The 14,313-nt window shown below is 47.7% G+C and overlaps 2 protein-coding genes across 15 annotated transcripts in view; one reads left to right on the forward strand and one right to left on the reverse strand.

Annotated features, from left to right (window-relative positions):
- Window positions 1-12,247, forward strand: part of GPSM2 (G protein signaling modulator 2) — a 56,528-nt gene extending 44,281 nt beyond the window's left edge. For 4 of the 5 annotated variants that reach the window (XM_075936665.1, XM_075936663.1, XM_075936662.1 and 1 more), the window contains 4 exons: window positions 2,296-2,472; window positions 2,958-3,114; window positions 3,272-3,489; window positions 12,015-12,247. In XM_075936665.1, the coding sequence (XP_075792780.1) occupies window positions 2,296-2,472; window positions 2,958-3,114; window positions 3,272-3,489; window positions 12,015-12,191 (729 nt within the window). In that variant the 3' untranslated portion in view covers window positions 12,192-12,247. The remainder of the gene's footprint in view (window positions 1-2,295; window positions 2,473-2,957; window positions 3,115-3,271; window positions 3,490-12,014) is intronic. The other variant, XM_075936666.1, reaches the window with a different exon arrangement.
- Window positions 2,730-14,313, reverse strand: part of CLCC1 (chloride channel CLIC like 1) — a 45,590-nt gene continuing 34,006 nt past the window's right edge. For 8 of the 10 annotated variants that reach the window (XM_075936670.1, XM_025189418.2, XM_025189413.2 and 5 more), the window contains one exon: window positions 13,140-13,280. In XM_075936670.1, the coding sequence (XP_075792785.1) occupies window positions 13,254-13,280 (27 nt within the window). In that variant the 3' untranslated portion in view covers window positions 13,140-13,253. Of the gene's footprint in view, window positions 3,097-13,139; window positions 13,281-14,313 lie in introns of those variants that run through there. The other 2 variants (XM_075936671.1, XM_075936669.1) reach the window with 1 other exon arrangement.

Raw genomic sequence — 14,313 nt, forward strand, 5'->3', positions numbered from 1 at the left:
AGGGATGACATAGGTGCAGGAAGCCATATGCCCCAATAACTAAAGCAAGTCCTGGCTGTCGTGACTAGGTAGGCCCCCAGACCCTGAATCAGTCTGCAGATGCTCTTGAAAAGGGCTGGGGGAGGGACACGCCGGCTGCCAGGGAGCTCAAACGTGCCCCTACACCGTACCAGGCTCCCAGATCCAGTGGAGGGATAATTGAAGCCAAAGATACCATATGGAATTTTAACTTCTTGAGGTATTTAGACTGCATAGATCTAATGGGATGTGGACCTGCCGTTGTCTTTTGGGATAAGGAAATAACAGGAATAGAAGCCTGTGCACCCTGAACTATAGAGAGATCTTCTCTACTGCTCCTACCTCCAGGAGTGTCTGCAGCTCCTGCTTGTGAGAGAGGTCCTTGAAAAGTCATGGGGCATTGGAATGAGAAGGTGAGGTAGATAGAAACTGAATGGAATATCCCATCTGTACTGTACCTAGAACACCCCTGTTGGATGTGACTCGGGTCCAGACGTGGTAAAAATGAGACATAGGGGTAGGATCCAAGGGAGACTGGTACCTTGCCCTCAGGCTCATCTTCAAAAATTCTTGCTGGGACCTGGTGACTGCCTAGAAGATTGGGCCTAGTTATTAGCACTGCCACTCCCACTACTTTTGACACTTGGGGGGAGGGAGGGGAAATGGTGATTTCACTTACTATCCCATCTATTCTGCTCTTGCTTCTGATGTGGAGGATAGTATCTGGGGGAGGGAGGAAGGGGTTGGTGTGAAACTCCTCTGCTGTGTTACAGGTGTGCGAAGGTCCAAGGACTTTAACGTTCCCTTTGTGTCCTTCAAACTATGCAGCCTAGAATCCATTTGCTTCGCAGACAAGCCAGAGCCATCAAAAGGGAGGTCCTGTATTATATTTTGGATCTCTGGAGTCAAGAGTTCCCCTCATAACTATGCCTGTTGACATAGACTTGACTGCCATCGCATCCAGACCTGCCTAAAAGGAGGTTCGTGAAATTACCCTCCCTTCCTCTGAGGGCTGTGAGTTCAGACCTAGAGTCTGAAGGGAGGAGCACTTTAAATTTATCCATGGGCACCCATCTATTAAAATTGTAGTGGGCCAACACTGCCTGTTGATTAGCCATTCTCAACTGGAGGCAACTCAATGAGTACACTTTCCTTCCCAACACCCTCTTAGAGTCCTTGGACTTAGTAGTGGGGCCTTGGAGACCCTGGCATTCCTTAGTATTAGCTGCATCCACCATCAAGGTGCCAGGTTGTGAGTGTATATACAATTACTCTACCTCTTCAGAGGGGCAAAGTAGCACCACAACACTTTAGCAGTCAGGGGAATGGAAGCAGGAGGTTTTCATGGCAGAGGAGATGGTCTTCATAAATGGGAGAACAACCCTGGTTGTGGGCCCCTCCCCCCGCCCCCCCCAGACAGAATGTCCACCAGAGTATCTGTATCCTCTACTAGCTCCTCTATTTCCAGACCCATACTCTGGGCCATATGCCTCAATAGGTCTTGATGCGCCCTTTTGTCCATAGGGGGTAGTGATGTCGCCACCCCAGCTACTGTCTCATCAGGTGATGATGAGGATGAGGGGATCCTGCAGCTCCTCTTCTTCCTGTTCCACCTCCGATACCAGTACCGGAGTGCTGTGAAACAGGTGGCACTGGGTGCAGAGACATCCCTGGAACCCAATGCTGTTTGTCCTCCGTGGACTAGGGTGCTGGTGCATGTCCAGACTGTGTGTTCAATGCCAAACAACCCAGATATAGTTTGAAACAACTGTACCCCTTCAGTGGAGTCTTGACCTAGGGGGCTGAAGGAGTGTCCCTGCTAACCAAAGCAATGAAGACTGACCTGGATCCTCTTTCTTATGCCACATGAGACGACAGGAATACTAAGCTAGATGGATCATTGATCTGACTCAGTATGGCCATTCTTGTGTTTCTCATGTTAAGGGGTCTGATATTCTGAACGAAAGAAAAGTTTACTACAAGTTGTTACACTTAAAATCTTTCAATATTGCCAGTGAAATTTAGAAGTCTATTACTGTCTCTGAATGGAATATTCTTTCTCTGATTCACTGACAGTGAAATTATTTCCTATAGTGCAGGATCAATACTTCATGTTAGAATAGAGGACACTCTAGTCGTAGGTTAGGTGATGTAACCTAACAGTTAAATGTGGTTCATTCAGCTACGGAAAGAGATTCTTCATGAATGGGGAGGAGGAGTGAAACTAAACAGATAATAGGCAGCAGCATATGTTTCACATGACTCTTGTTTTCTTAGATTCAGAACTGGAACAGTGACATTCTTGCTAAACAAAAACCGATGGTTGCCAAACCTTCAGCAAAGCTACACTTTGTGAATCGACTAAAAGGCAAAAAGTACAAAAATGGCACATCCTCCAAAGTTCTGCAGGATGCTAGTAATTCCATTGATCATCGACTTCCAGGCTCTCAGAGGGTATGTTTGGAGAACTAAACAAGTTTAATTAGTGGCTTGGTGAACATTTCTAAATTACAAATGAGTGCTCATTTCTGGTGGTGTTAATTTCAGTCCTTGTTCACTTGCTTAGAAAAAAGTGATTGAAGTACAGAACTAGCTTTGTCACAAAATTAATAGATAGGTTCAGTTGCATATTAAATTTGGAAAGTAAAAAAAGTTAGAGAAAAGAATCTATTTGTGATAATGAGAAGTAGAGCAGCAATTGGAAGCAAATCTCTTGCTTATAGTGGTCAGCTTTATTTTCCTGGTGACTATTAACTCTGCCATATAATGCTCACATTTCAGTTGTTTTAAAAAAATCTTCCACAAACAGGCTTATTTTGTTGACTTCACCTGTCTTTGTAACATTTTTACAGATTAAATTGCCATGTTTTCTGCATTACAGTTCAATAGCAGATAGTCATAATCCAAAATTTTACTGATTTTCTTGCCTATCTTTTCAGAAAAATAGTCCTGATATGACTGGAGATGAAGGGTTCTTTGACTTGCTGAGTCGGTTTCAGAGCAACAGGATGGATGATCAGAGATGCTACTTCCAGGAGAAGAGCAGAATGACAGCTGCAGCAGCATCATCTACCCCACCTAAGACAATGAGAAAATGTACATTTTTTTTTTGATTGCTTGATATAATCTACCCAAATCATGGGCTTCTATCTTAGGTTGATGTCAGTCTTTTAAACTGGTTTAACACACAAGATTTACTATTTCATGGCACATTTCCAGACTAATTTCTTTTGCTTTCTTCTTCCACTTTCAGCCTTTTCTACTTCCATGGTCTCACCACACACTGATGAATTTTTAGATCTACTTGCAAGCTCACAGAGCCGCCGCTTAGATGATCAACGAGCCAGCTTTAGCAATTTACCTGGGCTTCGTCTTAATCAGCACAACAGTCAGGCAGTCCTTGGCCACCTAATGGCTAGCAACAACAGAGAGTCAGATGATGACTTCTTTGATATCTTAATAAAATGTCAAGTAAGTCAATAAGAACAGTATGTGGAAAAATTCTGCTCAATTTCATGGGGTTGGAGATATGACAGCAGACTGAAGGTCAAAAGAACTTAGTGCTCATTTACTTTGCCCCCATGAGCCCTCCTTTATCTCACCTCAAAAATGGGGATGATGCCTGTATTTATAGAGGACTTTGATATATGAAAAGCACTCTGTAAAAGTACAAGGGGCTGTAATAGGTGCAGAATTAGAATTAATTGAGCTCTTCTTTGAGCGCTTGCTCATATAGGTGTGTGTGGCTGCCACATGCACCAGTGCCAGAAGTTTTTTTCCCCAGAGGTGCTGCAGTCCCCAGCGTCCCCTGGAGTGGCACACGCATGCCACACTGTAGAGCAGTGTTTCTCAGCCAGTGGTATGAGTACCCTTGGGTACTCATGAGAAATCTAGGGGGTATATCAACAACTGAAATTTGGAGAAAACTGAATTTGTTTTAAGTTTTACAGTGTTTTATTATTTTAGTACTTTTTACACCCAGAAATTTCATCGCCTGCCTGGCTACGATTATACAAATGTGTTGCAACAGTAGAAAAAAATGTTGTGTGTCTGAAAACTGTAGATATTAGAGGTACTTAATTTTTTTTTAAGAGGGTACTATATTTTAAAAAAAAAAAAAAGATTGAGGAAACACTGCGGTAGATGATGCCCCCTGGCACCTCCCTCCTCAGTTCCTTTGCAGTGACATGAATCTGGACTTTTAATACTCCTTTCACCTGAAGAAGTGAAAAAGCTCATGATACTGTGTACATGTTTTGGTAGTCTTTAAGGTGCTGCTAGACTATTTGTTGTTTTTTAATTTTTTATTTGTAAATTGTCAGACTTCCAATTTCCTTTGGAGAGACTCTGCCTGGGGGCTGGGGGTGTGCCCTATGCTCCTGACTTCAAAGCCAGTGCAGCGTGGTGCATGCCCATGCCATGCTGCCTGCCTGCCTGCCTGGCCTGGGAAAAGGACACATCTCCGACAGTTGTTGCATTTGCAGATCCTTCTGTCCCAGAGCTATTAAAGAGCAAAGCATTCGTCTTAGAGCACTCTTAATGGAGTCTGCACTTGCCCCACATGAGCAGCAGTATTGTCTCTGCCTGGCTTCCTAGCAGGGGCCATGGGCGACAAGTCCCCTTGTAAGGATGGCAGGTCAGAAAAGCCCCAGAAGGCACCAAGCCTGGCATCTGGGTCCCCTTCATCAGTCCTGGAGGTCCATCTTCCCTTCACGCTGGAGGCCTTCCAGGCCATTCAGGACATAAGAACTATGCTAGTGCTGCCCCCAAGGCTGATGGGGACCCAGCACAGGGTTAAACCTCTGTTCAGTCCCATATCTCCTGTGTCAGTCTGATCACACACTCTTCCAGCATCCGAGAGGAGAGGGCTCTGAAGTCCCCATAGGGCTGCACATGAGACTGGGTCACAACATGTAATCTCCTGCATCGCTGGAGTTAGGGTGCAGGCATACACTTCCCTCCCCTTCCCCAGCACCAGAGCTGTTGAAGGGGTAGTGATTCTGCCTACTTGCTGGGCCTACATCTCCACAACACCAGTCACTATTCACCATGCCACAGATACCCACCAGCACTGAGCCTTTCCAGACGCAGAGGCGTGTCCTGCTTCTCCCAGTCTCCATCCTGGCACTGTGGAGCTTTTCTCTGGCACCATTCTCTGGATTTGAGTGGTTGCTCTTCAGGGCGTTGTCATTCCTGCAGACACTCCAGACGTTCCTGATCCCCAAAGTCTGTCAGTGGCGGAGTCCTGGCATCAGAAGAGCCACTGTTCCCCTTCTTGTCATGGGCATCGGTGAACATCCGCTCCTGAACTGCAGCTTCAGAGGCAGCCTCCATCTCTTCGGCGCAACCCTTGGTGCCATTGATATTGGCACTGCCAATGCTGTCCCAGGGCAAACCATGGCCACTGTCTCAGTGGCAGGCACAGTAGTGCCCATGAACTCCCTGAGCCTTCCCAGTACAGCCCCAGCTTACCTGCTCAGTTTCAAGTGTCTCAGGCCCCTTCAGTGCCACCAGGGTTTCATGGGCCTCAAGGGGACACCAGCCCTGCCCCCAGATGGCTGGGGCAAGTGGCCAGCCCCTGCCTCATGAAGAGGGCCAACCAGCCCTGGCCTCTTCCTCTTTGTCAGTGGATGAGGTGACTGTGGCTTCTCCCCACCAGTGCTCCAGGAGGACTTGAGAGCCCACCAGGACCTCCTGAGGAGAGGAACGTGGCTAACAGCTTAGGCCTTCAGGTTGAGGAGGTGCAGGAGACTGTAGACTCACTTTGTTCAGGGCCCTGGATCAGGACCTGCAGGGTGGCCTTTCCCCTGCATGAGGTAGTTGCCGAGATTGCCAAGACGACATGGCAGACCCCCGTCTTACATCCCACCTATAGACAAGAGGGCTACTTTGTCCTTTTGGGAAATCATGACTATCTTTACACTTAGTCACAGCCCAACTCCTTTCTGGTGGAAATAGTTAACCACAGGGAGCAGCAGGACCAGCCTTCCCCCTCCCCAAGAATAAAGACTCCAAGGCTATGTCTAGATTGGCATGATTTTCCGCAAATGCTTTTAACGGAAAAGCTTTTCCGTTAAAAGCATTTGCGGAAAAGAGTGTCTAGATTGGCTCGGATGCTTTTCCCTGTCCCCTAGCCCAGATTGACCTGGAGGAGGGGGGAGCGTGCCAAGAACTTCTTCCAGGGCATGGGTGCCTAGTAGGAAGGGGGGGCAAAGGGGCTTCCCCCACTCCTAGACCAATCATGGTCTGGGGATGGGGTAGCCCTATCCCTTCCTGTTAAGGCCTCACCCCTTCCGGTAGCCCCCCGGCAAAAATTATTGCCCATCCCTGGTCTAAAGGACTCCCATATGACCTTTTAAACCCTAGGTCTCTACATCCTGGGCTCTGAGAGGGAAAAGCTTAAGCCCCAGTTCTCTTAACAAAAGGGTCAGTATCCCTGTCAGGAGAGAGCCCCTTCACACCTGAAGCCCTCCAAGTTGAGACAGGGCTGCCATCATCTGTTTGGCCAACGGCCAGCTAGGTGAAACCCCAGGGTGCATCCAGGGACAACACATTGGACTTCCAAGTTCCTGCCCATCTGTTTTCCTTCGGGCTCTGTCCTTTTCCTCCCAGCATAGAGGGACATTGGGTCTTAGCCACTGTCCAGCGTGGCTACACTCTCCAGCTCTCCTCCATACACATGCTCCCTCATTCTTTATGGACCCTTCTTACTAGCAGCTTCTCAAACAGAATCTATCTCAGTTGCTCCAGGTGCCAGAGAACAAAGGTTCGAGAACTCCTCCTGCTACTTTTTGATCCCCAAGGTGAAAGGGGGCCTCAAGTGGGGCTCTCTCTTCTGGATGTGTTCCTGTATAGGTGGTCAGAAGATCTCCACTATGCCTTCCCTCCATTTCCCCTCATCGACAAGGACCTGCAAAAGATCAAGAGGAAGAAGGAACTGGTGATCTTTATCGCACCAGCATGGCCTCGCCAGCTTTGGCTTAGGGCACTGATGACTGGTGTCCCGTATGCTCAGGAGGCTGCCGCTGAGACTACACTTACTCTCCCAGGACCAGGAGCACTTGCTCAACCTAAACCTCAGCTCATTCCACCTGATGGCATGGTTCATCTGTGGTTGAACCCCCAGGAGTTACCAGCATGTTCGGGTAACGTTCGGCGGGTTCTCAACAGTCAAAAGCCCTCAATGCACTCTATGCTGCCAGTTGGGCTCATTTCTCCATATGGGCGCAGCAGTGGTAGGTTGTCTCAGCCAAAGCTTCCCTTCAGGAAATTCAGGATTACTGGCTGCACCTGAAGTGACAAGGCCTTGCTCTGGCCACCATTAGAGTCCACCTGACGGCCATTTCCGCATTTCATCTGCCCATGCAAGGTCATTTGGTATTGTCCCATGGTATCACCTGCCAGTTCCTGAGAGGCCTGGAATGCCTCTACTTTCAGGTCAGAGATCCTCTCCTGTAGAGGGACCTGAACCTGATCCTGGCACAGCTCACGGGCCCTCCATTCGAGCCCCTGGCCACATGTCTCTTGTCGCTGCTCTCCTTCAAGGATGCCTTCCTGATCGCCATTACTTCAGCTAGGCAGGAGTTGGAGCTCGGAGCACTGACATCGGAACCACCATATACCTGGTTCTTCAAGAATAAGATCCAACTGTGGCCTCATACAGCCTCTCCCCCCCAAGGTGCTTTCCATCTTCCTATGTGGACGAGGACATTTTTCTGCTGATCTTCTACCCCAAGATTCATGCGAACAATGAGGAGAGGTGCCTTCACACTCTGGATGTGCATTAGGCACTGGCCTTTTACCTGGAGAGGACACGTGCCTTTTGCAGCTATACATAGCTGTCCTTTGCCGAGGCGGAGTTTGGGCAGGGTGCCCCAATTTCCTCCTAGCAATTGTTGAAATGAATCACTTCCTGCATCCACACGTGCTGGCAGGGGCCCAGCCACTGGAGTTGATTAGGGCCGATTGTACCAGGGCTCATGCTTTCTTGCATGGTTACCTTGCACATGTTGATCTAGGACATATGTTGGATGGCAACGTGGTTGTCGGCACATCTGTTCTGAGAACCGGGAGGCAGTTCAGCAGGAACCAGCGTGTGCGGGGGGCCATATTAAAAGTGGCTCCCCATGGGCATCCCAGCTTCTATCCCCCACCCCACTGCCTCTGATCCAGAGGCAACAAGGGGTGTGTGCGTGCACGTAGTCATTGGGATTAATCGATAAGCTCAGGTTTATTGGTTAAATCATTCAAGTAACCAGGGTTCGACAAACAATGCAATCTATTTGCCTGGGGCGAGTAGATTACACCCTGGAAGAGCCGGCGCAGAGCGATCTGCACATGCGCAGAACCGTGCGGTTGGCAAGCGGGGCTCGCCGCCACTTGGCGAGCCCTGCAAGTAAATATGTTAGTTTTTCTAATAAGTGGCTAGTAGTGTGGGGATTCCTACAAAACACACATCAATAACACTGCACTTTCCAATCTGTACAATATGCACTTGGAATGCTCGAAGAGCAGATAGATTTAAGGTAGTGCAGATATTATTCTTATCAAGTCTGTGGGCACTTAATTCCAGGAAACTGATTGCAGTTTTTCTAGTGTCAGGAAAATATTTATACTCCCTTTTAAAAGCTGCACAGGCTGAAGTCCACAACAAAACTTAGTTGGTGATTTTTCTACAGCCATTTAGTCGAGCACTACTAAGACACATTTGCATTGATAGTGCCAGAGAAGGGGGATGTAAAACAGTCTCCTTAGAATCATAAGCTAGAAATGAGTGCCAGTCATAGTCATACTCCCTGCCACGATGCATGATTTGTTGGCCACTGATTATTTAGACACAGCATGTGGCCTGAATGTGACTCATCAGGGTAATCTGATTGTTGGTCATGAGATATTTTGCTGATGTTGACTGTCCTCAGGTGCAGCTCCCAGTAGCCAGCATTCACTGTTCCCAGCCCATGGGAGCTGTGGGGGCAGCACTTGCAGGTGAAGGGGCTGTAGGGATGTGCTGGTTACCACTTCCCACAGTTCCCATTGACTGGGAACATGGAACAGTGGCCACTGGGAGTTATGGGGGGCAGTGCCTGAAGGCAGTTAACATTAGTAAAATATTGGGTGGCCCATAATCAGATTACCTGATGGGCCATAAATTGCCTACCACTGGTCTAAACCATCCATGACATACAGCTACCCAGCCTCTTTGTGAAAACCTCTTGTAAAGGAGCTTTCACAACCTCCCTAGAGCCTGTGACAGAACGTGAAGTGTTGTGATGAGAAGTGTGCTGTAAGAAATGAGTAAACCGCCTGATAGGAGACAACAGATACAGGCAGTCCCCGAGTTACGCGGATCCGACTTATGTCGGATCCGCAGTTACGAACGGGGATTTCTCACCCCGGAGGACTGGAGCGGTGGGACGCCTGGTCCCGCCGCCCACCTCCTCTGGGGTGAGAAAAGCTGCTCCCCGTCTCCCTGGTCTGCTGGGAGAGCCAGCAGACCAGGGAGATGGGGAGCAAAGCGGGGACCCGGGGCCGCCTCCAGATCAACTGGAAGCGCCGCGGGTCCGGCCGGGTCCTCAGTGGCTTTGCTCAGCGTCTCCCGGAGCAGGGAGATGCTGAGCAAAGCCGCTGAGGACGCGGCCGGACCCGCGGCACTTCCAGCTGATCTGGAAGCGGCCGTGGGTCCGGCCCCGGGTACTTTGCTCAGCGTCTCCCTGGTCTGCTGGGGGTGGGGGGGGTGGATGCAGCTAGTGCCCCCCCCAGCAGACCAGGGAGACATGGAGCAAAGCCGGGGGCCTGTGGTAGAGCAGGTGGGGCACTGTCGGTTGGTCCTGTAGCACTGCTCCTTGGTGCTACTGGACCAACCCGGCAGCACCCCAGCTGCTCTGCCCCAGGTGTCCTGATTCAGCCGTTGCTCTGCCCTGGGCTTCCTGGAATCAGCTGCTGATCAGTTTCAGCAGCAGCTGACTTGGGGACGCCTGGGGTTCTTAAGTTGAATCTGTATGTAAGTGGAACTGGTGTCCAGATTCAGCCGCTGTTGAAACTGATCAGTTTCAGCAGCGGCTGATGCCAGTTCCGACTTACATACAGATTCAACTTAAGAACAAACCTACAGTCCCTATCTTGTACGTAACCCTGGGACTGCCTGTACTTTCAAAAACTACTGTGAAGCCAGATAAGCTTTACATCTGTCCAGTTTGCTCAACTTGCTTTTAAATGAAAATAGCAAAACAAGAGATTCTGTTGCTAGAAAAAGCAGACACTTAAGGGTCCCATCTACCTTTCCAGTCCTAGCAGTGCAGTTGGATGACAGCCAGAATTCACTGATTCTTTACTTGTATTTTATGTAAGATGCAACTGTACATAAACTCTTATCTATAAACTACAACAAATGGTCAGGTAGCACTTAACAAAACATGTAGCTGGTGTCATGGGCATAGCCCACTTCTTCAGATAATTGGAGTTTATTTGAAGAAGAAGGCTGTGCCCACGAAAGCTCATGATACCATCTATATGTTTTGTTAGACTATGAAGTGCCTACCAGACCATTTGTTGTTTTTTTTCCTGTGCAGACTAACTCGGCTACCCGCTGAAGCTATAAACTATAGTTAAGGGATCCTGGTAAAGTTAAGGTTTGGTTATGACATTTAATTTGTTTTTAAAATAACTGTCTTCTTCTATTGGCTTTTTGATTTTCCATTTTATTCCTGTGTTGCATAGTAAAACCTATAGCTGACGTCTTTTTCAATATTCTGCTTCATTAACTATAGGAACAATATCAGATACAGAAATCAAGTTGGGAATGTTACTAGAAAATGAAATAGCTCTTCCATAGCCTCATGTGGGGTAGAATGGCAATAATAAGGCTGAGAGGCGCTCTGGTTTCCACACAGATAGAAAATAGGAACGCAAAATCAAAATACAGTAGACTCCTGATAATCGGGCACTTTGGGACCCAGGGGGTGCTAGATTATCGGATATGCCGGAGTAGCAGGAGGTACTCCGGCCGGGGGCTGAAGGAGGTCTGCCAGGACCTGCACTGCGACTGATGGGGGGGGGGGGGTCAGTGGGGAGCGGTACAGCGAGGGGTGAATCCTCTGCTATTTTGCCAGGAGGTGGGGGAAGCCACGCGCAGCCGCCGGTGACAGGCCAGCTGGGGCTGCAAGCAGCAGCAGACAACTTGGAGAAACAGCAGAGCAGGGCAGCTAGGGTGCTGCTGGGTTGGTCCTGCAGCACCGCCCCTCACTTTGACCCCTCTACTCCACCCTGCTTGCAGCCCCAGCTGGCTTGTAGCAGGCAGCTGCGAAGGGCTTCCCCCACCTCCCTGCAAAACGGTGGAGGGTTTGCCCCTCGCCACGCTGTTCCCTGCAGACCCCTCCCCACTCCCGCCCCCCAGCTGGACGCAGTGTGGGTCCTGGCTGACCCATCACGGGTATAACCCCTTCCCGTGTCCTCCCCTTCCCCGGCCCCTGAGCATGTATGGGGCTCACAGGAGCTCCAACTGTCCGGCTGGCTGGAGCACTTCCAGATTCCAGTTGGTGCCAGACTAGCAAGAGTGCTGGCCTCCTGGATGTTGGACAATTGGAGTTTTACTGTAATTGCTTTGCTTTCCTTGTCACCAAAATACTCCCCTGCAAAATTGGTTATTCTTTTAATATTTACTGCTCAATAACCAGAAACTAAAGTTAATCACATTTCTTAACTTAGTGTACACATTTAATACACTCTGTTTTTGATGAGAGAGAGATACACTTCAGTGGCTTAATTACTATATTTCCCAGCAAGTGTTGAAGGGAGGGGAAGGGAAGATGTCTGCACAACTAGTAAATGGATGAGACTATATATGTGTAGTATTAACTGTACCAGTATTCTAGATGCAATATAATTTAATTTTATTAAACCCGTGTTTTACTAAGAAATCCTGATTGCTTTTAATGAACCTATTCCTGTGAATAAAAATAAACTTTATGCAATGAACTTTTGTCATTTTAAATTTTTAGGGTTCCAGGTTGGATGATCAAAGGTGTGCTCCACCATCAACTGCCTCAAAAGGACCAACTGTACCTGATGAAGAGTTTTTCAGCCTTATTTTGAGATCACAGGCCAAGAGAATGGATGAACAGAGAGTCCCTTTACCCTCCCGTATAAACAGACCAAATCCTAACAAAGACTGTTAGAAGGAGAAGCCTTGTTGCATTTGTACTGTAATGTAATAAAGAATCTCTGTTCTTTTTCTGCAGGGAAAACTATAATATGCCTTTAAAGGAAAAGGGGTGGTTGCAGCACCAGTGACAGTTGGATATGCAGTTGAAAATATGTGTAAATAGCTTATCGTTTTAAAAATAATGCTAAGACAGTGACTGTGCTACCCTCCTGTGATTGTTCTGCAAAAGGTGCAGTTGCTAGAACTACTACAGATTAACTCTGTGTCAGAGCTAAATGCATCAGAGTACCATCTTAACTGTCTAAAGTGGATAACATTGTAATCAGTAAAAAGTAGAATTTAAGGTACTCTGCTTCATTGCTATAAACTTGTAGTTTTAAATCAGTTTAAAAATTCAGTTATAGAACTATGAATTTTTGTGTCTTAAAAAAAACCTTGATTTTAACTATTTTGTATGTTTATCTTTCTTAGGAAGACTAGTTAGTCCCCTGGACTCTTTCATACCAGTTTTTTTAAAACCCAGAAACTGAGGAATAAAATTACCTCTCAGACTGCTCAATTGTGCCTGTAATCTACTGAAAACCTAACTGGGATTGGGAAAAGTTGTTCTCTGTAGAATGCAGGTCAGTAAAAGTCTACAGAATTCAGATACCAGAAAGGTCATTTCAACTAGCTAGTTTAGAGTACAAACTGCACCCATCTCAAACAGCAAAAGTCTGGCTTACAGCTTGAACTGAACAAATCACATGCTGACTATTTTTTCTTTAAAAAGTAGCTATTTATTTAAATTAAGCTTTTGCTTTACAACCAAGCTAGGCTTACTTTGAAATACACCGAGTTGCTTAGTTCTCCATCACAAGGCTTTTGTAAGGAGGCCCATAGGAGTAGTGAGGATCTCCCTACCCCTCCACCTCCGCAAAAAAATAGAAGGATGAGAAGGCCTCAGGAATCTAAATGGCAAACCCAGGTAGTGGCTCTCAACAACAGGCACTGATTAATTTCTGCACTTGCACCTGCAATGGGGTTCCATTGCACCAGGAAGCTAAAACCAAGGCATTAAGGTTTCTGAAAGGTCTTAAGTAGTAGTCTGCTGACTTTGTTCCTGCAATGAGAAGGTTGAAATGTTTATCAATCAGCACGTGGATGCCACAATTAAATATATTCAACTCTCCCTCCCTAAGAGGATGTAATTACTCCATTGAATGACCACCACTGTAATACAGGGAACCCATAGATACCCTAATGTCAGGAGTATTGTTTTTCAAAATAGAAATTGACATATGGGGTAGATTAGAGAGCGGCTTATTGCTTCTAACAAACAGCCACTGCCTGATGCTTCATAAATGCAAAACCACCACCAAATCCCACCTCGACAGCTAAAATACTAACCTGCCAGTCACAACAATTGGGATTATGCCCGAAACAGTTTCTAATCCTGTCTAAACTGCTGATGTTCATGGATGTAATCCTTTTGCCTCCTTTCTGCAACTCGCTGTCGTTAGGTTATATATCACAGACCCCATACCCTGTTTATCACTGACAGTTTTATTGTCTCTCTCTCTCAATATATATATAAAAATTTTCCTGCCAGACAACAAAATGATGCAATCAGTGTTGTCAGCGCTCACATTCCAGCTACTAGGGAAGAGTTGCAGCGGGATGGGGCAGCCAGCCCTGAACCATGGCATGGTTTTCCCTGGTAGTCGCAGCTGACAACCTGGCTCCAAACAGACTGAAGCAGCCTAAGCAGGCTCCACTTGTGCCCCAGCTGGGTCACAGACACCCCTAGCCTGCACCCCCATCCCATCCTTGCCCCCTCCTATATCCCACCTCCTACCCAGATCCTGCACCCCTATCACTATCCCACTCAACGGAATCCCTTGTTTTAGGCCCCCCCAGGCTCTGGGGTGGGGCTAACAAAAGCCATGAACCCTAGAACCCCAGAAGCGTTTCAGGGCTGAGGCCTTGAACCTCAGTCATCCTTGCCCACAGGCCCCCCTCTCCCATCACCATGGGGCTGGAGTACCAGGGGACTGAGGTGTTTCAGTTGGGGACCACATCAGTGAGGGTTGGGGGGGCTTTTTTCCCCAACTGATTTTTTGGGGAGCCAGTGGCCCTGATCCTAAAAAGGCTCC

Source organism: Pelodiscus sinensis, chromosome 9, assembly GCF_049634645.1.
Source record: "Pelodiscus sinensis isolate JC-2024 chromosome 9, ASM4963464v1, whole genome shotgun sequence".
Classification (NCBI taxonomy): Eukaryota; Metazoa; Chordata; order Testudines; family Trionychidae; genus Pelodiscus; species Pelodiscus sinensis.